General features: G+C 32.1%; 2 protein-coding genes across 2 annotated transcripts; one reads left to right on the forward strand and one right to left on the reverse strand.

The window, feature by feature from the left end:
* Positions 1-2776: 2776 nt before the first annotated feature.
* On the reverse strand, positions 2777-6061 carry LOC139498218 (chromatin accessibility complex protein 1-like). Its single transcript, XM_071286576.1, has 3 exons — positions 5886-6061; positions 4426-4546; positions 2777-3065 (listed from the first exon to the last, which is right to left on the reverse strand). Exons 1-3 carry the CDS (start codon positions 6003-6005, stop codon positions 2995-2997), a joined length of 312 nt encoding a protein of 103 aa, XP_071142677.1. The 5' UTR covers positions 6006-6061; the 3' UTR covers positions 2777-2994.
* Positions 6062-8186: 2125 nt separating this feature from the next.
* LOC139498230 (fibrinogen-like protein A) lies at positions 8187-21060 on the forward strand. Its single transcript, XM_071286601.1, has 9 exons — positions 8187-8344; positions 9929-10003; positions 10285-10356; positions 11648-11719; positions 12072-12131; positions 15526-15671; positions 16008-16104; positions 18702-18866; positions 20816-21060. The coding sequence occupies exons 1-9, from the start codon at positions 8272-8274 to the stop codon at positions 21025-21027; spliced, it is 972 nt and encodes a 323-aa protein (XP_071142702.1). The 5' UTR covers positions 8187-8271; the 3' UTR covers positions 21028-21060.
* Positions 21061-22656: the final 1596 nt, after the last annotated feature.

The raw sequence follows: 22656 nt of genomic DNA on the forward strand, positions 1-22656 counted from the left end.
CACATCTCAGAGTCAGGTTCTCACTGAATAGTTTTGAGGGCAATTACAGTTTCAAATATATATGGCAAGTAAGAGTGAAAAGATAAAACTGTATTGGTATACAATTCATCTTCTTAGTGGATACACCATTTGACAATCTTCAGATAAGACCAGGAGGGATTCATGGACTTGTCTTATATTGAGAACCCTGAAATTCATACAATTTTCCAAATAAAATAGATGTGGTGTAGACATCATTGAGACAGCTATATACCCAAATGTCTATCTTGTCATGTTTTGAATCTTTCTTAGTATGGACAAGCTGTAAACAGAGACAACAATCTGTCAGTCAGCATCACAAATTCATAATTGTATAAAACTGGTGGTTTAATCAAGTATGACCACTGACAAAGGTTCTGACTGGACATATTTCATGTGTATTTACATGGTTAAAGAACTTTTAACAAATTTGAATTACTGCATGTTTTCCATTATTTTCTGTATTTTTAAATTTGTTTTTCATTTCTTCATACTTCTGATCTTATTTTTTTAGTCCATTTTTTTTTGGTGGTATTGGCCTGTTATTGATTTCTCTATATATTCTGTAAACCCCATCTAGACACTCCTAAATTGTGCTGAGACTTATCCTTTTTCATACAAGTAAATCTTTTCATTCATTGTTAAACAAATCATGATTTAGGTCTTCTCTGTTGCATTGTTTCGTAATTTTTTTTTATCCTGGTTTTGTTATAGCTTACTATAAGGCATGGATTTGGGTTATTTTTTAAGTCTGTATAGTGACCTATAGGCTATAATTGTTTGCATTGTTTCATTTTGGCCTTTAACTGGATATACAGCTGTTTATTTGGCAATTTTACAACATCTGAGAAAAAGATCAAACCACTTAATATTAACATTGACCAATGAATCATAAAATTAGGTCATGGTCAAATAATTTATGCCAGCCAGACCTGTACAGCTTGCAATCATTTAGACACCAGATGTACATGTAATGGTCTAATCATTAAAAGTACCTGAGAACAGATCAAACAACAAAATCTCAACATTGTCCAATGAACCATGAAGTTGGAGTCTAGGTAAGGGGTCATCCATAATTGTCAACCATTTTCCAAAGTGTACAAAACGTACACTTGGGGGGAGGGGGTTAAAAAATCAACATTTTTACCGTACGCTTTTTTTTTATTTCCGGAATTTATATCGTTTCCGTAGGGAAAGTCGATTTATAAAATCGAGAATTGGCTTGAGTGTTTCTCTTCTTATTTCTTCTTGATTATTTTCACTTGATGATATTGATTTTGATATCATAATTCTACTCAATCGGGATTGAACGATTAAAAGATCAAATCATATGAAAACTAAATCTTTCAAAAATGTGAACTAGTAAAATTATTTAAACAAAAAGTTTTTATGTGTCCTTTTGTTAATCTTTTGCATGCTCTAGGTGCCCTATTTTATTGGAGTTACCATTTCCACTGTGTGATAGGGGAAACACTAATCTTTGTAATCTTTATTCGGACAAAACACAAGCATCACAGATAGATGTCATCAAAAAAAACAGTCAGATATGTTTTAGTTTTTTTTTCAATGCAAAGTTCTATATTAAACTAAAATATAATAGACAGGATCTTCTTTTTATTAAGAATGACTGATTCTTCTCTTGAAATCTGAAAATGGTTGATGTACACTTTTTGAAGGAGGGTGGGGGGTCTGACAAAGTGTACGTTTTGTACACTTTGGAAAATGGTTGACAATTATGGACGACCCCTAAGATAAAACCTGTTGTGTGCACCTTAAAATTATTCCATACACCAAATTAAGTTAAGGTGGTACCCAACACCCTCACTAAAATTTATTTATCGTTTAATTTTCATAAAATTTTGACAAAGTATTTACTTTGACCATTTCACAAAAATATAAAAATTTCCAAAAATTTGAACCAACCATTTTATGAGAAAAATTACACTGGTTGTATAGCAGTTTGACAAACATTAGTTTGATTATTGAGAAGCTTATATTTCCTTAACAACACAGTGTAATTAAAATGTTTAGCTGATTTTACAGAGTTATCTCCCTGTAGTGTTAGGTACCACCTTAACCTAATGGTTAGAAATAGTATCACAGAGATACTGACTTGACCACTTCACTTTAACCTTGATACCAGATCTATGAAATGAGAAATGCAGAAAATGCAAGGATTTACCCATATACCAAATATAGTTATTATATTACTCATAATAATTCAATATTAGACTTGACAAACAAAACATGTTCAAGCTGTCACTGAACCATGAAAATGAGGTATAGGACAAGGGAAAAATGACAGATAGAAACATCATTACACAAGGTATGAAGCATCAAGGTCATCTCCATTCTGTACTATAGAGCTTTATACAAATTATAAATAAGCCGGCACCATAACTGGATTGTAATCCTTATGTCTCCCTTTCAGCATCATTCGTAGCAGACAAGAAGAACCATTATATCCTATCCCTTTTCTCAAAATTGATTGAGGCAAAAAGGATTGCTTGTTTTCATGCAAAAAATGCCTAGATAAATGCCTTAACATGTAAAGACTAAGAAAATACAGTAATACTATGTGAACCTGAAATGAGACAACCATAAGGACACAGAGAAATGAAAACATAATGCCTCCCTTACTATTGTACATGACAGAATTGAAACCAGAACAGTGTCACTTTTGACATTTTATTCATTATTTTATAGTAAGACTGCTCTCTAACATTTCAATCTATAACAACAGTAATTAAACCATATATGCTGGATTGTATCAATTTTATATAAAAAGTTAATTGCATGATTCTGAAAGAAATTACTGTTTTTTACATCAGATTTATAATTTCATGTACATAAGTGTATTTTCGTGTGCTATCATACTTCATAAGAACATGTGGAATTCCTTTTCAGAATTGACCAAGACCAAGACCGTCAAGATTATTTTGTCTATTTTTTTCAGGTTTAAGAAAGATAACTCTGTCAACTTTCATCTTCTTCCTTCTGTTTAATGGAAAGATATTCAGAATATTTAATCTTCCTTGGAATAATATCTGAAAAATAAAAAATGATTACAAAGCATTTTGTAACAAATTTCGACTAGAATGATTTAATACCTGTCACCTGGATTAATAGTCTCTTTTGGGACAATGTTTGAAAAGATGAGCGATAATTTTTTAACACTGTATTGTTGACTTTAAACATTTTAAAGCATTTATCTATTGTTTTTTTTTAAAAGTCCCATAAAATTAAACTTGAGAAAAACTCAAAATCAGCATTTTTAATTTCCTATGGAAATTAACATTGGAAGGGGAGATAACTCTGCAAAAAAGTCTTTATTTGGTCTTTTTTTGGTTAATTTTCTTTTAAAAAAAATAAAATTAAAGTATGCTACTTTGATGGGGTTATAAGTTCATATTTGACTATGTTATATAATTTTCTGCTCATGTAATGTACAAAACCGAAGTGATATGGGTATTTTAATTTTTTTGTGTGCATTTTTCATCAAAGAAATTGCAAATTTGTGACCATTTTGAAAAAATAATGTCAAAATTTGGTATGGTTTATATCTGTATATTATATTTGTTCAGCAACTTCAAACACTTTAAACCACAAAAAGAAGAATATATTCTTAATTATTTTATTAAATTTGAGATTCTTTACCTTGACATGTTGAAAAATTCAATAAATAGTCAACTAATACATTACACAATGTAGATTGTGGCTTGATAAAAGATATGAAAACATCTTTAGAGCTGTTTGGTATACTCTAAAAATGGTTAAAATATCAAGAAATAATGCATTCTGTTGAATAAAATCGGTAATGTTATAACTTTGTATCAATTTTATTGAAATTTCTGACTTTTTTGCAGAATTATCTCCCAATTCAGCTGCTATTCAACATGTTCAATGCAAATCTTCATAGGAATTTTAAATTGTGATTTTTTAGTCTTCCTCCAGTAAAATTTTATGGGACTTTTTCCTGTGTATATTTATGATATAATGCTGAATATTAAAACTTAAAAATCTTCTGTTGCAATTACTTTAAGGTTAGGGTCAAATTTATGCTAGATTGACTGGACTATAATGAGTCTTAACCATTTAGCAATAAAAATTGATTCACTACTTTTAGTACTAATGGTGTGCTAAACCCTACCAAATACAGTCTTTTGTTAATGTCGGGTTGATTTCTTATTTTTGTTTTTGGGTCCGGTCAGTTGAAGTCCAACTCTAGGTACAGGATTTCTTGCAGCGATAAAGACCTGTAGGTGGCCTTTTAGAAGTTCTGCTTTTTTCTACTCTTGGGTGGGTTGTTGACTCTTTGACACATTCCAATATTCCATTCTCTATTCTATTCTAATACAAAGATCTGTTTTGATCAGATTGGAAAAATTATGAATCTTGAATACAAACCTTGTAAAAACTGGAGTACATCTTCTGAGTTAACTACTTCAGCTAAGTCTTTGTAGTCTACACTGTTTTTACTTTCATTTGTTTCTAATGAGATCATGGCTAAGTTCTGTATAAACAATTCCTGAAAAATTAATATATTTAATGATGACTTACAGGCTACAAATTATTGAAATATATCTAATATATACAATGACAAACTATAACATGTACAGTGGAGTCCCCGGTGTCCGAGCGGCCGGTGATATCGCGCAATAGCTGATTTTGTCATATCAACACAGTAACACAAATAAAATTGAATTTGTTCTTGTTATTGTTTTAGCATGCAGAAGGGAAAAAAAGAATAAAATTGATAAGTTCAAGAGTTAAATAATAATGATAATAACTGCAATCGCGTGATTTACAATATTTTGCCAATTTCCATTAAAAAAAATTACATCAACAGAAAAAATTTGTTTTATTTAAGTCAAATTTATATCAGATTGAAATAATTTTCGCTCTGCATCCTTGGCAGTGTGCTTGGTTCAAATTCAGCTATATTTTGTAGCAGAAAATCTTTCCTTTTTTAAAAAAAAGCTATTTTTGGAAGGCATGCACGAAATTACCGGACATTGAAGGAACTCTCAGAACAGGGGTTTCCCTAATTTTGGACACACATTGCACAAAATCTTGAGGATGAAACCATACAAACAGATCATTTTATGAAATAAAAGTACATATGTTATGAATTAATGTGTTCACACAATATTATCTAATTCTTGGTTTTATCAATTGAATAAAGTGAAGTCATAAGTCTTAGGTGCGCGGATACACCAGACTGCACCGTATAACAATGTATAAAATTAGAATGTAACCTAACAAGATTTTTGAAAAGGCTTGTAAATTTCAAATTCAGAGATATATGAAACTAAGTTTATTGTTGGATGCTACATTTTAGCTCTCATTTAGCTCTATTATTTTATTATTTTTCAAATTTTCATACTCTTCACTCTTTCTACACGAAATCCCCATGAGGTGGATCATTATCGATAATTTCCGTATATATTTCACGTTTCATTCCCGATCCGATGGCATTTTAATAGAAAACCGGATGTGGGTACGTGCAGCCTAGAATGGCAATTTGACTATTCGTACCCACATGCGGGTACGCTCAGACACTGCCTATGGAAAAACTACACAATCACAATTTACATGACAAAATTCTAAATTTTCTAATTAAGCATTGTTAAGTGCTCAAGTGATTTCATGGATTTGATAAGTAGCCTTAGTAGGGTGAACGAACCCAGGACTAACCGACTCTATGGACGAATCTTCCCTATGGACGAACACATACAGGGCGAACCGACTCCGTGGACTGACGGACCGATGGCGAGGGGACCCGATTCCACTATAAACAAATTTATGTTCTCACATTGAGTTTTTTACAACTGTTTTTTTTTGGGGGTAAATAAAATCTCTCTTACAGTTGCTTTGCCTGTTAAATAAAGGGCTTCCTGGCTGATTGCTGCAACATCTGGGGAGCTCTTCATTATCGTTCTCACACGAGATAAAGGCAATGAATTTTTATCCTTTGATTCTGACATTTTTCAATTTTCCCTCCTAGCCCTTATGGTGATTCCCGAAAGTTTCCGAGGTAGAAATGATTAAAAGCAAGACTTCATATTGGGGCGATTAAACTTATGTGATGAGTTACAGTGGTGACGAGAACTCGAGGACGAGAAGAAAGAAATTTTAGTGTGTCGTAATAATGACAATTATACTAATATTGTAAAACAAATAAATCCATGAATGTTTTTATTCCTTAATTGATATCATCTTTGAGTATTTTCAATATCTTTGAATTTGAAAAACTGAAAGCTAATTTGAATTATTCTGTTATAAATCAAAGGATTTGCATTTAATACTATACATTGCTATACAAATCCTTAATTGGTTAATATATCAGATGAACATGAATTATGTAAATACAGAAATACATCGGCAGATAACATATTTGCACTAAAATCAGTAATTGATCACATTAAACACAATAAATGATAATAAACAGCTGAGCCATGAGCGCATGATACGCCCGTCGTCTTGTGTAAAAGTTTTATGCAACAATCATAAATAGTTTCTGAGAAAGTTTTAAGCAATAACCATATATTGTTTTTGAGATACGGCGGGACATATGACCCCCCTCTTTTTTTTTTACAAAAAATCTAAATATCACTAAAATAAAATTTTGAAAACAAAACAAAAATGTATACGTACAGATTTTTAAATTAATATAACAAAGAAGTGTGTAAAGTTTTAAGCAATAATCATAATTTGTTTTTATGATACGGCGTGACAAAAACCCTCCCCCTTTTTTTACAAAATACTCAATAACTCAAAATGAAATTTTGAATCATCACCAAAAAGTATACAGATCTTAAGATTAATTTAACTAAGAAGTGTGTTAAGTGTGTAAAGTTTTAAGCAATAATCAAAAATCGTTTTTGATATACGGTGCGACATGTGAAAAAACACCCCCCTGTTTTATTACAAAGTGCCGTAACTCAAAAAGTTTTAATCTTATTTTAACCAAAAAGTATACAGATCATTTGACCATCATAAGAAACAACTATAATAAGTTTCATGAAATTTGGATAAATCGTTCTCAAGTTACGGTGCGACATGTTTACGCCGGACAGACAGACGGACAGACGGACAGACAGACGGACGGACAGACGGACGGACACCGGACATTTGTATACCATAATATGTCCCGTCAAAATTTTGACGGGCGTATAAAAAGGCATTTGCAGCTTTTATCGATCTTCAAAAAAACATTTAATACAGTTTGGCGACTATAAGGTTGTTAATGATAAACTTTTGATACATGATATTCCAAATATTTTTTTAGAATTGTTTATTCAATGTTTATAAACTAACTTAGTAAGAAAAATATCACGAACTCCAAGACATTATTTTTCTCAAGTTATCTCTCTCTATAACCACTTTTGTAATACTCTCTCAGTTTTACACTTTATTATAATTAATTAGAACATGATTTACTCTCATGCAATGTAAACTCTGGTTATATAGCATTTTGTGCTCAAGTCATACTTTTACCGGTATTGCAAGGTCTTATAAATCCCACAATAGTAGTGGCTATGATTAGTTCATGAGTATAGAGTTTCTTAAACACATGCAGCTCTAGGATACTTACTATTGCAGCTTGCATTGTTTATGAAAAAGTAAAATCACAAAAATACTGAACTCAGAGGAAAATTAATTCGGAAAGTCCATAATCACATGGCAAAATCAAATAACAAAACGCATCAAAAACGAATGGACAAGAACTGTCATATTCCTGACTTGGTACAGGCATTTTCAAATGTAGGAAATGGTGGATTGAACCTGGTTTATAGCTAGCTAAACCTCTCACTTGTATGACAGTCACACCAAATTCCATTATATTGTCACCGATGCGTGAACAAAACAAACAGACACTATAGGTAAAAATGTCAAAAATAGGGGTACAGCAGTCAACATTGTGTTATCATCTTAATCACTATAAAAACATCAAATGTACGTAACTGTAAATTAGTAATTATTTTAACGACATTTCTATGCATATTTTTGTTTTATTTATTTCCAAAGAAATGTTCTGCGAATTATTCGTCAAATTCGCAACGGCTGATTTATATTTAAAACATCAAAATGTGGCATATGTTACTTAATGCAACTGATACTATATTGACTAAATATTCTGCACGCATTGAATTGGTTTGGTGCCAGTCCAGAGAACAGAGTATTAATATCATAGTATGTGTTAACTTCAATGAGCTATTCCGGGGTTTGTTGCGTAAAACGAACACAATCATGGTGAAAGTAGTTCTAGGATTTGTGTTAGTGCTTACTGTTCAGTGCGCAACAGAAGTAAAACATATTCAAGGTAAGTTATTAGAAATTGCTTAATGCGAATTATATATATACCATGTATATAGTTTACATAATTGGAAACGTTTCAAATTTTTCTTCTTCAAATAAACGTTATTAAAGCACTAAATCTATATCAATTTGCACATTTTGCAGATTAATAGGATTATACAGTCTGTGATTTAATTTGTTGTAATTATCCTTGAAATTACTTTCAATAACTGTGAAAACTCTTATTTCTGTGCTTTAACTTTGTGTCTATGGTTTTTCTTTTAATTGTGTTTGCACCTCGTACCGATCTTTTGAGTACAGTTTGTTCTAATATGTTGCGCTGTAACCCACTGTCCCAGGTAAGGGGAGGGTCGAGCGCTCACAATAGTTTATCATTCATCGCTAGATAATGTATGTGTATCATGTGTTTGTCCAAAGTCAGGACCCTGTAATTCAGTAGTTGTCATTGGTTCATGTCTGTAATCATGGTAATTGGATAGTTGTTTTATTTTCATGTTGAATTAAGGCCGCACGGTTTGCTATAATTGCTCACGTCGACTTCATTTGAACTTTAGAGGATAGTTGCATACTATTGTTGGCAATCATACATATCACATCTCTTTATTTTTTTGTATGTCCTTCTATTTTGCTATCTAAACCACAAGACTTTGAATGATTTATGAAGTATAAAAAACAAGATCTGTGTCGGATTGATATCGAACGTTTGCAAATGAATATCGATAAATCTGTTAACCATTTTCGTGTTGAAAAAGTCTTTATGGAAAGTCTGTGACTGTTTGAAAAGTAAGGTTACAAGAAAAGCTGTAAAACAGATTAATTATTTTTTTTGGTATTTGAATTTTCCAAAATCAATCACAGTCTTATACATGTACATGTATACGTGCAGTTACATGTGGTAGATTTCTATCAAGCTGATGCAGCACATAAAAAATATTTCGATTTTACTGCTCCAGGCATTTAATTACACATGTATACATATCATGTCTTTTATAATCCTTAATTTAACCTATTTTGAGAGTTCAGCTGATTTCTGCAGAATACAATTGTGTGGCCTCGTGCATACATTTAACGCCACCTTAGAGTAATTGTTCAAACTGCAACATAAATACACATTTACATTTATAGAATATATTACACACATTTTAATCGTGTATACTTATCAATGGAATATAGAATATAGAATCGAGAAAGCAATCGGGGAATTTGTCAAAGAGACAGCGTTATTCAGATATATTCAGATATTATAGAGTTAAATGAGATGTAAATGCAGAAAAAAAAATTGCAAAAAAGTCAGAAAAACGTACAACTACGTTTACTCTGCCTTTAAAAGAGAAATGTAATATACAAATTAGAATAATCTCGGATACTTTGGGTTTGGTTGACTTACACTGTTTAAAATCACAAATAAAAAATGTTGAATATAATTTTGAATCAGTTACAGTGCTTTCAAAAAAAGTTGTAAAATACAATGCTGGTACAAGTCGTTGGTATTAACATTATACATTCGAAGAGTGGCTTTCATTTTGTGAAATAAATATATTTTGAAGACCAATTTGAACACATTCATTAAAATTGTGTCTTTTTTCAGATGTACATGTGAGGAATTATCGTGAATCTTCTGAAGAAAATACTAGAGCTAAAGATATACTACATGAATTACAAGGTAACAGTTTGTCATATTAAGGTGTTATACCACCAAATCATTATACGTCACATCTAGTTTTATACAAAAAAAGTGCAGAAAAAAATTAATTCCTTGTCGAATTTGAGTGTTGTAGGAAGATTTTCTCTATTTAAAACTGTTTTCCAAATAATAGACAAAAACTTGCATTTTACCTTAATATTGTTCTATTTATGGACATGGTGGCCATCTTGGTATTTTGCATATAATTTTGACTTTGTTTAGCGTTAATATACTGATCCGAACATATTGTTCTATTATAGGAATATGTTTGCACGAACAACACTTCAAAACAGTAAAAGAATTAAAGAAAGACACGCAGGCAATTCTGAACAGTAAGTAACAATTGTGTTATAGTCGCCACTCACAGAGAAATTTAGTACCTAGAACTATTTTGGGGCCCTTTATAGCTTGTTGTTCGATGTGAGCCAAGGCTCCTTGTTGAAGGCCGTACATTGACCTATAATGGTTTACTTTTTTAAAATTGTTATTTGGATGGAGAGTTGTCTCATTGGCACTCGCACCACATCTTCCTATATCTATATAGAAAAGACATTCCAACTACAGCAAACTAATGCAAACGTAAGGTAAAAGTCAGCCTCTTCGTGCCATTTAAAAAAAAATGAATATCTCGAAAACGAGTTCCATAACCTATCGGTATTTTTAGCTTATTTTGTTCCTCAACTAATAATATTCTAGCTTATAGCATCAATTAAAATTTTTAGTTGTATTTAAATGTCACCTAAGTACATCCCTAAGATATAAAAGACCGACCTACCCATGACCTAGAACGAAACATTTACATTTTGAGGGGTGAACTATAGATTTTATAATACGAAATCAAGCCTTTTCATCTCTGTTAGTTGAAAGAGCATGCATAACATTTGATACAAGAAAAAAAGAGTAATTGACAGATTCTTATATATATGATGATTACAGGCTATAAGACATGTTCCATTACTTAATAATTTAATTTTGGATGTAACGCGACTTCTGATTGGCTGACGTTATTTTGTTATGAGCCCATAGACATAATTTAGTCATGTGACCGTGACGTAATCAACAGTTTTTCATGGTTTTCTACGGTTTAAAATGGAATTTAGAATTAAATTATAAGAAAGGACTGTAATATTTTTTCTGTCTATTCGAAATAACATAAAAAATGTGGTGCAGACTGTTATTAGTGTTAAATAACCCGATACGTTATGTTACTTCTTCATAGACAGAAAAAATATTACAGTCATTCGTTAAATAAAACCAAATCAATGAATTCTGGTTTCTACTAAATGCAAGCTCTAAGTTCTTTAACAATAAAAAAAAAAAAATGCATTCGTCCGACGTACTTTTTTTCTGGATCTATCTGCATAACGAACGCCCATACTTACAAAAATGATCGCATGGGAGCACAAAACCTTAACAAGTGTTGAACTATATCACACAAAGGGACATACAAATAAATAGTCAATTAGGTCTGCTAACTAGTAATTAGATATCTTACTTCTTATATTTTGCCTTTGGTATGGGTAAATATGAAACATGAAATAATTGTCTTGCAAGCGAAGAAGCAGAGTAATATATTCGTGCGATTATTTTGTGTTAAAGTAGACGACATGGCTTTTTTTGTAGGTTTATCAGTATACAAAGAGGTTATTAAAATGAACAGACAAGTTACAAATGACATCAAATGGATTATGAAAGGTATACTTATTGTTTTGCCAAAACGTGCAAACGGGTTTTGAAGTAAATAAACCAATAATAAGTATGAAAAAAATAACTAGAATAATGAATACAAATTGAAAACAATTTTGTTGAATTTAGACGTATACGATATACTATGAATGTAGATAAAATTTTCAAATTGTCAAAAATTGTCAGGAATGGCTTACTATTGCTAATGATATTAATATACTCAATCACGCTTAAAAAGAAAACTGTAAATCATTTATGGTTGCTGAATATGTACTATATGGTATATCAAATGTATTTTCTATAATTTAAAAAATGTCTTTTTCACTTTATAAGTATGTTTAAAATATTTCTCTTCATAAAGAATCACATGGAGAAAAGGAAGTTTCTAGAATACTCAGACTCTTAACACAGGATGTCAAAGGTGAGTTGTTATCACTGAAATACAATTTTTTGCCATCACATTTAGAGTAAACTTTTAATAATGTTTGCCCATTTATCGTTTTCTGCTCTTTATGCAAACATAATCTGTCTGAATGTTAGAACTGGTTGTATCAAACGATAACGGTCTTCCTCAATACCAGAACAACATCAGAAACAACAGCAAACCACGTTTCAATATCCCATTCGTTGTTCCCTTTATGGACACATATACGTACAATGCTACTTGCTTTGTGCAGAAGTACATATTGTTTCAATCAAACAAACAAACATCCAAAATTATAGTTTCATAAAAAGGTTCAATATGCTTTATCATCGTCATAGTGTCATTATGAGGGTTTGGATGGGGTTAAATGATTAGAGAATAATGCCCTTAAAAAATGAAGATTAGAGAATAACGGGCCAAAAAAATAAAGATTAGAGAAATGCGTGGTCTAAAAATATAATGAATATTGAATAATTAATAAAAGAAAACTCTAAAAATTAAGTGTTTACAGAATTTTCCCTTCTTAAAATTTAAAGAAAATTATTAAAATTATTTGTACAAGAGCATGTTCAAAATGCGAAAAACGTCCAACAGCTTCATGTTAACGTGACAAATGGCCCACAAGGAACCGTGTCTAACAAAACCTGTAGATCCATACAGATACTCGACTCCGGAATAAGCGAGTTAACTAGAAATGTTCACGTGTTGTCTTCCGGTCAGTATCGCACAGAAGCCTCTACTTTGCTTACTTCTATTGTCGAAAACCTCCATGCCGTATCGCACCTCCGACACCAAACATTTTCAATGCTGGAATATGCCAGGGATTTCAGCACTATCATTGGAGAATCTCTTAAAAGAGTATCTGTTTGGTCTCTAAAGTATTTCACACACCCAAACTCCTACTATCCCGTTCCAAACAGCAACATGCCTTTATCAGACGTTTTCGACATTAAATTTGACTTGGAAATAAACTTTAAGAAGGTATCTGAAACTAATGTAGTTGCAATGAAATCATGGATAGAAAATTACCGACCCATTAGACAAAGAAGCGTCAGAGATGAAACAACCAAAGACAAAGCTGGCACTTTACCAATCTCTTTATACCGGAATCAGGACATTCAAAACAGGGGAGATATTGAATTCAGAATAAGCAATGAAGTGCGTGTTACAGAAGAGACAATGAATAAACCAAACGAAATTTTAGTTGACGAAATTTTAGATGACTCCGATAATTCAGATGAATATGACTCATCCAGCAGTAGTGATGATAGCCATGATACACAGGAACAAACTGAAAATGAAAACATTGGTCATATCAGTAGGTCAGGTCGTGTTGTAAGGGCCACTGTGAGATTAGACTTGTAAGAGACGTTAAGGACATTTTATTGTTGTATAATTGTTCATATATGTTAACTCAAAAAAGGCACAAAGAAACTGTATTGTTTGTTTTCTTGTTTGAATTGTTTTACATTTGTCATTTGGTAGCCTTTTATAGCTGACTATGCGGTATTGGCTTCGCTCATTGTTGAATGCCGTACAGTGACCTATAGTTGTTAATTTCTATGTCAATTTGTCTCTTTTAAAGAGTTGTCTCATTGGCAATTACACCACATCTTCTTTTTTTTATATCTAGTCAAAATCACTGGAAAGAACTGATGAGATCTTGGACTTGTTACTTCAAGGAACTACATGTAGCATTTAAAGCATGCAGAACAATACACATCAACACGTCATTGTTGAGAAACAAATGAAAACCTTGCTGTTGTTTGGATCTCACAGTTCTCATTCATTTAAATGAATGTTTTTTTTTTTTTTTTTTTTTAAAGATTAATGAAAACTGGGGGAAAAATTAGAGAATAATGCGTAAAAATCTCTTTAAAAGAATAGACTTATTTTTTGAAGATTAGAGAAAAAAGGGGTGAAAATTAAATGTTTACAGAATAACATACCCCCCCATTCAGACCATTATGAGAGCAGGTACGCAATTCGTGGTCTTTTCAGCAATATATTTCGGGTATGAGCGTTCCTGATGCAGTTATCTCAGGAAATGCTCTTTGAACACATGATTTCTTTTTCAAGATGCTCACGTTTGGACTGATGGAAACATATTTATTTCATTGGATACTACTTTTCATGGCTCGAGGGAATCACGTGATTCAAGATAACTGGTACCAACGAACAGCTCTGTCACAGTATAGTTTAGATTAAAACTCACATACAAATTTTCAAATAACATTCATTTTTATAAATTTCACCAAGAATTGTAAAATAAAACTTTAAACAAGCAATTAAACAAACGCCATATATACTTTGAAAGTCGACGAAAATTTGATTTTCGAGAGGGGAGGGATTGCAGTGGGATATTGAAAATTAACATCCTGGCCTGGTTAGAGCGTAAACAATCCTCGCATAAGAATGATTGAAATGAATATTCTGTAACATAAATTATGTAAGAAAATAGGCATCGGTAGCAACAGATGGAAATGAATAGTCAATAAAAAAATAATTATTCCCCCCTCTAGAATATCAAATGGTCCTTCAATGTCTATTAGTTCGCTATTAATGTGTTTTGTCTATATGCCTTTTTGTTTTTCTTTGTTGAATGTTTGTTTGTTTTTATATTGATTAAGACTATAACATTATGTTGACGTCTGCACTCCTATTTTTGACGATTTTACCTACTGTGTGTTTGTTTTATTCACACATCGTTGTCAATATAAAGAAATTTATGCGACTGTCATTCAAGTGAGAGGTTTAGCTAGCTATAAAACCAGATTTCAACCACCATTTTCTACATATGAAAATGCTTGTACTAAGTCAGGAATATGACAGTTGTTATCCATTCGTTTGATGTGTTTGAGCTTTAGATTATCCCGTTTTATAAGGAACTTTATTTTCAATCTATGAGTTTGGGTGTTCCTCTGGTATCCTTTGCCCCTCTTTTACCTTGGAGTTCAGCAAGAACTCTCAAAGCCGAATATTCAAATGCTTATGATGTGTAAGAACCGAAACAGTTGACGGGCTTTATTACCAAAAGTACCTAATATAGCAAAATTCATCTAAAAAAGGAAGGAATTCAAAGTTTCTTTAAAATTTCAAATTCAAAAATGGACAACTTTGAAAAAAAAGTCTGTTATAAATCATGTCAGTACTAAGGTATTGACTACTCAGGTGATGATACTATAGGGGAAAAAGAGTTCATCAGCAGAGTTATGCAAAAACGTTTTTGAAAGACGAATGCTGTCATGTTCTCTGGGAATGGTTGCATACATTCTTTACCTCTCAGACTAGAGGATTAGAGAGGGAAACCTTCATACGAACATTTTTCTGCGTAATAAATCATAACGTAAACGTTTCTTTTTCTTTTTTTTTGTTTCTGAAAAAAAAATAGGAATATGCGGCATGACAGTTGTAAAGGACTGCACTGACATTCAAAAGACAAAACAGAAATCAGGAGTATACAAGATATATCCAGATAAATCTGGAGGTGTAAAGGCTTATTGTGATATGGCTCCTGAAACTGGTGGTGGATGGACGGTATGTTTAATATAATAAATATTTTGAGATTTTTTTTTATATATTTGTATAACAAGCTTTTTACAGAAGTAATGCGACTATATGAGCATATAAATTAATCCCCGGGGTTTTCTGTTGTGAACAAAAATATCAGCCGGAGATAAATTACACTACATCATAGTATAACAAAATTGTCTTTTTCTCGCATCTTTATTATAACTAGAGTGTACAGAAATTTTGTCAGAATATACTTGCTTTAATTTTACTATTTCACTTTATTCGATTGTTCCACTGGTAATAAATAATACTGTAAATTTATTCAAAACTTTATGTATTGGGCATGTGAGTTAATTACAGGTCATTCAAAGGAGATATGATGGATCTGTAAACTTTCAAAGGACATGGGCAGAATATGAGAACGGATTTGGAAATGTCAATGGCGAATACTGGCTAGGTACGTATAAATTAATAACCAATTGTTTCGCAAATTGTTTAGTGTCGATTCCGTTTCAAATATGCAAACTATGCTGTTTTGCAAGTTGGGATATTTAATATAAGTGCTGCATGAAACACAAGATTTAATTGTCTTCTCAATATTACACTCGTTCGATTCCCTGTAATAATGAACGATTCGTCTTCAGCATCGAGTCTAGTTGTTATGAGTTAAAAAGTTGAACTCTAAAAGTAAAGAGAGCGTGTGCTCCGCAATTTGGCATCTCCTGCTATGGATGCTTCATCCGCAATTAAATCCGTGTTTGGGGCTTTAAGGTTTATGACCCCTTCTGTAGCCATATTTTTACGACTTTTTCAAACTTCAGTTGTATCAAAACTACAGATATAATGAATAATAGAGATAGGCCATTTAGTACATATACCAAGGGGAAACTTGATGGAAAACATAATTATTTACTGTTCATTGCATTTACTAGAAAAAGAGTACTTCGTGGCAAATAAACCAAGATTTCATAGAAAATCCACAGCCTTTAATACAAAGATTTTTGTTATAAAATTTGAAATATAGATTTCTCACTTGCTTTTCTATGATGTGCTAGACTAAGTGTTTATTTTCTACAAAAAGTTCTAACCAACCTGTAAACAGTCTAGCATCCAAGCCCGAGAAATCACATCAAAATGATGTTGGGCTTATCATCTGCACCACTTAGAAAAACACCATAACTTCAAATTAATCTGTCACTCCAATTAAAATTTGTTAGTTGACAGGAACCACATGTTATGTTATTCTGATCCACAAGTGGCAATTGTTGCATAAATAGGTTAATAGTAAATACACAGCACTGTCTCCCCCTTTTTTGCAAGGTTTTATATAAAAATGACCCTCGGGTTTTATTACATATTATGTAAAAATGCATTAACGTTTGATAACTATATACTGATTTGGGGTATGTATGATCTTCATATCATATATAAAATTGCTATTCGGAATCTTAAATTATTAATGGTCAATATTATTGAATTAAACCAATTAATTTGAAAGTTCACCTTCCAAAGAAGTTCCCAAATGAACCCTGGAAATTTGTCTCCTGATTTGTGTATAAGTATATTGGTCATTCTGTCTTAAATATATTTATCTTATTTATATATAACTATCACAGGCGGATCCAGGGGGCCTGGGGGCCGCCCTCTCTCCACCCCATTTCGTGGGAAAAACTTGGTTGATTACTTAGGTAATCACTGAAACTAAACTGGAGCGGGACCCCTATTTTTTCAATAAGAGGGTGTGGTTCATAGCTCTCATAGTATTTAAGTAACAACACCTTTATGTATCTGTAAATATGAACTTAATTAAGCTGTTTAAGAAATTTACCATAAGATTCAATGCTTAAATATTTAACATATAAAACTATGAAAAATAAGACATTATTTAAAACTTGTGCTTCTTCTTTTTAATATATGATGAGGTAATGTGTAGATGTAAAACTAATCAGAATATTTACTTTTTATTTCGTAATGTCTTTACTTTAGGGTTTATCAAAAATTCAGACACTCAGTTTTTGTTTTCAGCATCTGTTTTATGTAATATTATCTGTCCCCTAATCAGTAGTGGATGACAGATTTATTTCTCTACTTAACCATTTTATAATTGAGAGAAGATATGAAATTTTCACTCTGAAGGGCTTAGTTTTAAGACTGGTAAATACCAAAATACCTCGTGTTTAGCCACTAAAGTCGAGCGCACCCTAAAAGGTGTACTTGATTTGGTCCATATTTTTATTTGTTTTAATCAGTAACTACATTATAAACTTGTTTAAAGGACATTAATGCTAGCACTGCATGCAATAATCCTATATCTATCAGTCATCAAATTGCCAAATATAAGAGCACAAGGATAAAGGCTGTGGATTTTCTATAAAATGTCCATATGTTTAGCATTGAATCAACACAAGGGTACATAATTTTTAAACAAATATTATAGAAGGCGCTACTGACAATAGTTTTGGTTTTGTCCATGTCCGTGTAAGGATTTCATATCAATGCACCATATAATATATTACTCGCTAAGGAAAGTTTTTTATGCCCCACCTACGATAGTAGAGGGGCATTATGTTTTCTGGTCTGTGGCTCCGTTCGTTCGTTCGTTCGTTCGTCCGTCCGTCCGTTCGTTCGTTCGTCCCGCTTCAGGTTAAAGTTTTTGGTCGAGGTAGTTTTTGATGAAGTTGAAGTCCAATCAACTTGAAACTTAGTATATATGTTCCTTATTATATGATCTTTCTAATTTGAATGTCAAATTAGAGTTCTGACCCCAATTTCACGGTCCACTGAGCATAGAAATGACAGTGCGAGTGGGGCATCCGTGTACTGGGGACACATTCTTGTTTTTTCAAAAACGAACAGGATATACAGAGAATATATATGATGTTTACTTGCTCACAGTAAGCTTAACTTTCGCTCAGTATATGTAAGAACATTTATCAATTTGAGATTTGTATAACAAGTATGTTCAATTTAAATAAACCTTTTTCAGCATTAACTACTAGGCGTCTTCCAAGATCACATCATTATATCTTTATTGCTTTTTTTGTGAATTTCAAGGAAACAAATACATCCACCGTTTAACGTCAACAGGAACATATGAGCTTAAAGTAGTTTTGACAGGCAGTAGCAAATACATTAAAGATGCCTTGTATAGGACTTTCGTAGTAGGAAATGAAGCATCAAAGTACAAACTGACTGTTGGAGACTACAGTGGAACTGCAGGTATTTCTAACACTTCAATTATAAACTTTTTACCATTTAAAAAAGGATCCAAAAATGTGTTTCATTATTTAAAAGAAATAAAAGAAATGTCCACCAACGAGTCTATAAAAGAAAATAATGTAGGTCAAAATAGTTTAGTAAAGAACAAGAAAAAACCCGATTATTTTTCGTCGAGTTTAGATGCAAGCTTCAAATAATATTTTTGGCAAAGTATGTACTACTATTTTACAAAGGTGCATTCGGAAAAACATGAATGTTAGAATGCCTTTGTATAGGATCTGGATTTGTTTGCTTATTTTTCTTTAATTTTTGTATGGCCCTTTTTCTGTAGTATTGGCCCATTTTTGTCTTTTCAGTAAATCCCACTTAAGACACCTATGTCATGTATGGGTGTTTCTTGTTTCAAAGCTAATACAGAACAAATCTTAACATTTCTGTTTAATTTGTTTGAAACTGTGCATGATTTTTCACATGGACTTAAATATATGACCAGATAGAACGTTGCCGAATATCTGACTACGGGTATCCTGTTTGTAATTAAACAATCTCTTGTTTCTTTCCTCGTTGATGACTTATTACCAACATATCAGAAAAGTGATGTTTTGTGGCATGTTTAAGAGATTCAGCATAATTTAGCTTTTAAAAATGAACTCACCTGTTTTTTTTACATACCTAATTGAATCACTGAAGTTGACATTTAAGGTCAAAGAACAGTAAATGGGCTTTGTCTCAGATTTAATTATAATTTTGCATACAACTTTCAATAAATTGGCTCGTTGAACTATAATGGACCATTTCCATGACTCTGGGTTGTACACTTTTTCAATAGGTTACCTACTCTGTGGTGGGACATCCTGATACTCTATCAATTACGTGCAAACGAAAAAGAAAAATCAAATATATAATCGATGCAATTTTGGGGGAAAGTTTACTGTTTGCCGACGATTTAGTCATGTATAGAACTCATTAAACAGTTAACTTTCCCACACAATTGCACCGACTAAAATCTTGAATTTACTTATTTAATTAGATCCTGCTTGACCGAGTACCAGGTTGTCCTACCTGTCTAAAAATATAAATTTCGGCGTTTAAAGTCGGTAATATGAAAACGGCCTATTGAAAATCGAAAAAATAAAATAATGCATTTATCACTTATATTGTCTGAAATATTACTGATAATATTACTTCAAAATAGGTGAATATTTGTATAGAAAGCACTGAAAAAATTGAAAAAAGTTCTTAAATTTGTCTTAATCATTAATTCTTAAATTTCCACTCCATAGATTTTTCTTAAAACTTTAAATGATATAAATATTCATTGGGTCATCGACTTCGTTTTTATGGTATATACCAATCCATTATCTAGTTGGTAGTGAAACACGTTCTTCGGCTTATAACGCTATGGCGTTACACTTATTTCGACGTTTTACGGCCAATAACGCGATGACGTTACGCCTATTTGGCGATTTACGGCTTATAACGCGATGACGTTACGCTCATTTCGATGTTTCATGGTATCTCTTTTACCAAGAATAATACTCTCATTCAATTTGATATATGTAGCATGAAAACGAAGTCGGTGACCCCATGATTATGCATTATTGAAATTTTGCGTTTTCGTGAATATGTGATTTCGTGTTTTTTTGGCAAAGTCTGCATACAACATAATAAAAGAATGTAATTTATTGAATCTTTAGACTCGTGGTTCACATTTACCATCGAAAACGATTTTGAAACGCAACGAATAATAAAGAATCCAGAATATATGCCAAATTATGCCAAACAAAAATCATTACTATAACATGTAGAGTATTTAATCATAACATTGGGGTTTCACCTGATGATTTTTATCATTCATCATTTTAAATTAAACTCTTTAGTACACATATATTTTTTGAATTAATTTCAATATCTAATTAATAATTATAGAATATCACTTTATTTGAAAGGTGATTCCTTAAAATACCACAATGGAATGCAATTCTCCACAACTGACCAAGATAACGACAGAAGTAGTGGAAAATGCGTAACAAACAACGGACCGTGGTGGCATGATGATTGTAATCACAGTGGTCTTAACAAAAAATTCAACAGCGGTCTTTATTGGAGTCGTTTCGATGCAAAGTGTACCAAATCAGTTATGATGATTAGAAGAATATAATAGCACATTGTTCATTAAAGCTTTTAAAAATAGTGGGTTTATTATTTGACCTTTTTATTTGTTTAATCACATTTCAAAAGATTCTTCTTATTCAACTATTAAATACATCATATAGATATAAGAAAGTGTGGTACGAGTGCCAATAAGACCACTTTCCATCCAAGTCACAATTTATAAAAGTAAATCATTATAGGTCAAAGTAAGGCCTTCAACACGTAACCTTGGCTCAAACCGAACATGCAGCAAGGTCCTCAAAATAACTAGGGTAGCACTCCACAGTTAGAAAATAAAATTAAAAATGAGCCCCAAAATGTTTTATCATCTCCTATTCCTGGATTTCTAATACATTAACCTAACTGTTTGTGTTGTACATGTGCATATGTGTGTAATCAGTATCTTCCATAGATTTGATTTTCAAAAGTTAAAAGGGTGAAAATTAATTCCTTTTATGTGTATCCATGGCAACATTCTGCATTTATTTACCATAAAATATTGCAAAAAGGGGGGGGGGGTGAACATGTCACATATCCCCCAAAATTTGGATCAAACTAGAATTTCAATGCCTTTGAGTGATACCTTTTTAAAAAACTGTTTTCATAAATCTTTCTAATAGTCAAATAAAAAATGGATGTCTTCTGCCTCATTTTTTCGTAAAATCCAATCACAAAGTTCGTGCGATAAAAAGTTGGAAAATAACATTACAATAATTACCGGACCAATGTATGTATAAACATGCAAATACGGACTGTCATACAGAAAACAGCCTATATTACATACATTACATAACCTTGTTGTTCATATAAACCCAATACAAAGGCTATTTTAATACTCAGCTATCTAAAAATGAATTGTATTGCACACTAGCTCTCATATTTTAAAAATCCACAGGGGCCAAAATGCGAAACTTCACACCTAACTGTGGAGTGCTACCTAGTGTAAAACCATTCAAACAGGAAACCAACGGTGTAATCTATATAAAAAAACGAGAAACGATAAACACTTATAAGCCACCTCAACAATAACAACTACTTAACATCAGATTCCTGAGGACAGGTGCAAACAATTGCAGCAGGTTTAAACGTATATATGTATTATAACGTCTGAGTAAGGGTTACATATAGACCTTAAAAAGGATGAAGAAAAACCTGAAAACAACATCTAGATTAAAACATTATAAACATTAAAACTAATAAAAGACGAAATCAAGAATGCATTTCAAACACATAAGATGCGTGTAAACTCAGACAACTCCTTGGCAAGCAACTAAGTCCGACGAAGAAAATAAGTACACAACACGATGCAAGCATGGGAAACTAATGACCGAACAACATGATTCCCATTGAAAACTTGAGGTGAGATCACATGCTGAGGAACTAGTAAGCAGACCCTGCTTCACTACTTTGACCCGTCATGTTACTAATTTTAAGTAGAAATAAAGGTGGCAACTGAAGCCTCTTAGAATATGGTTGGTACGATATAATTGGAACTAATCTATCGTTTTCCGTGTCTCAGCGACAGACATTTTAATTGAATTTCACTCTCTTGTGCGTACCAATCAAAATTACATCAATGATTTCAAAGACATTGCCCAGGTTCTATGTTTTGGCATAGACTGTCAAAACAAAATAT

This window comes from Mytilus edulis, chromosome 12 (genome assembly GCF_963676685.1).
Source record: "Mytilus edulis chromosome 12, xbMytEdul2.2, whole genome shotgun sequence".
Lineage (NCBI taxonomy): Eukaryota > Metazoa > Mollusca > Bivalvia > Mytilida > Mytilidae > Mytilus > Mytilus edulis.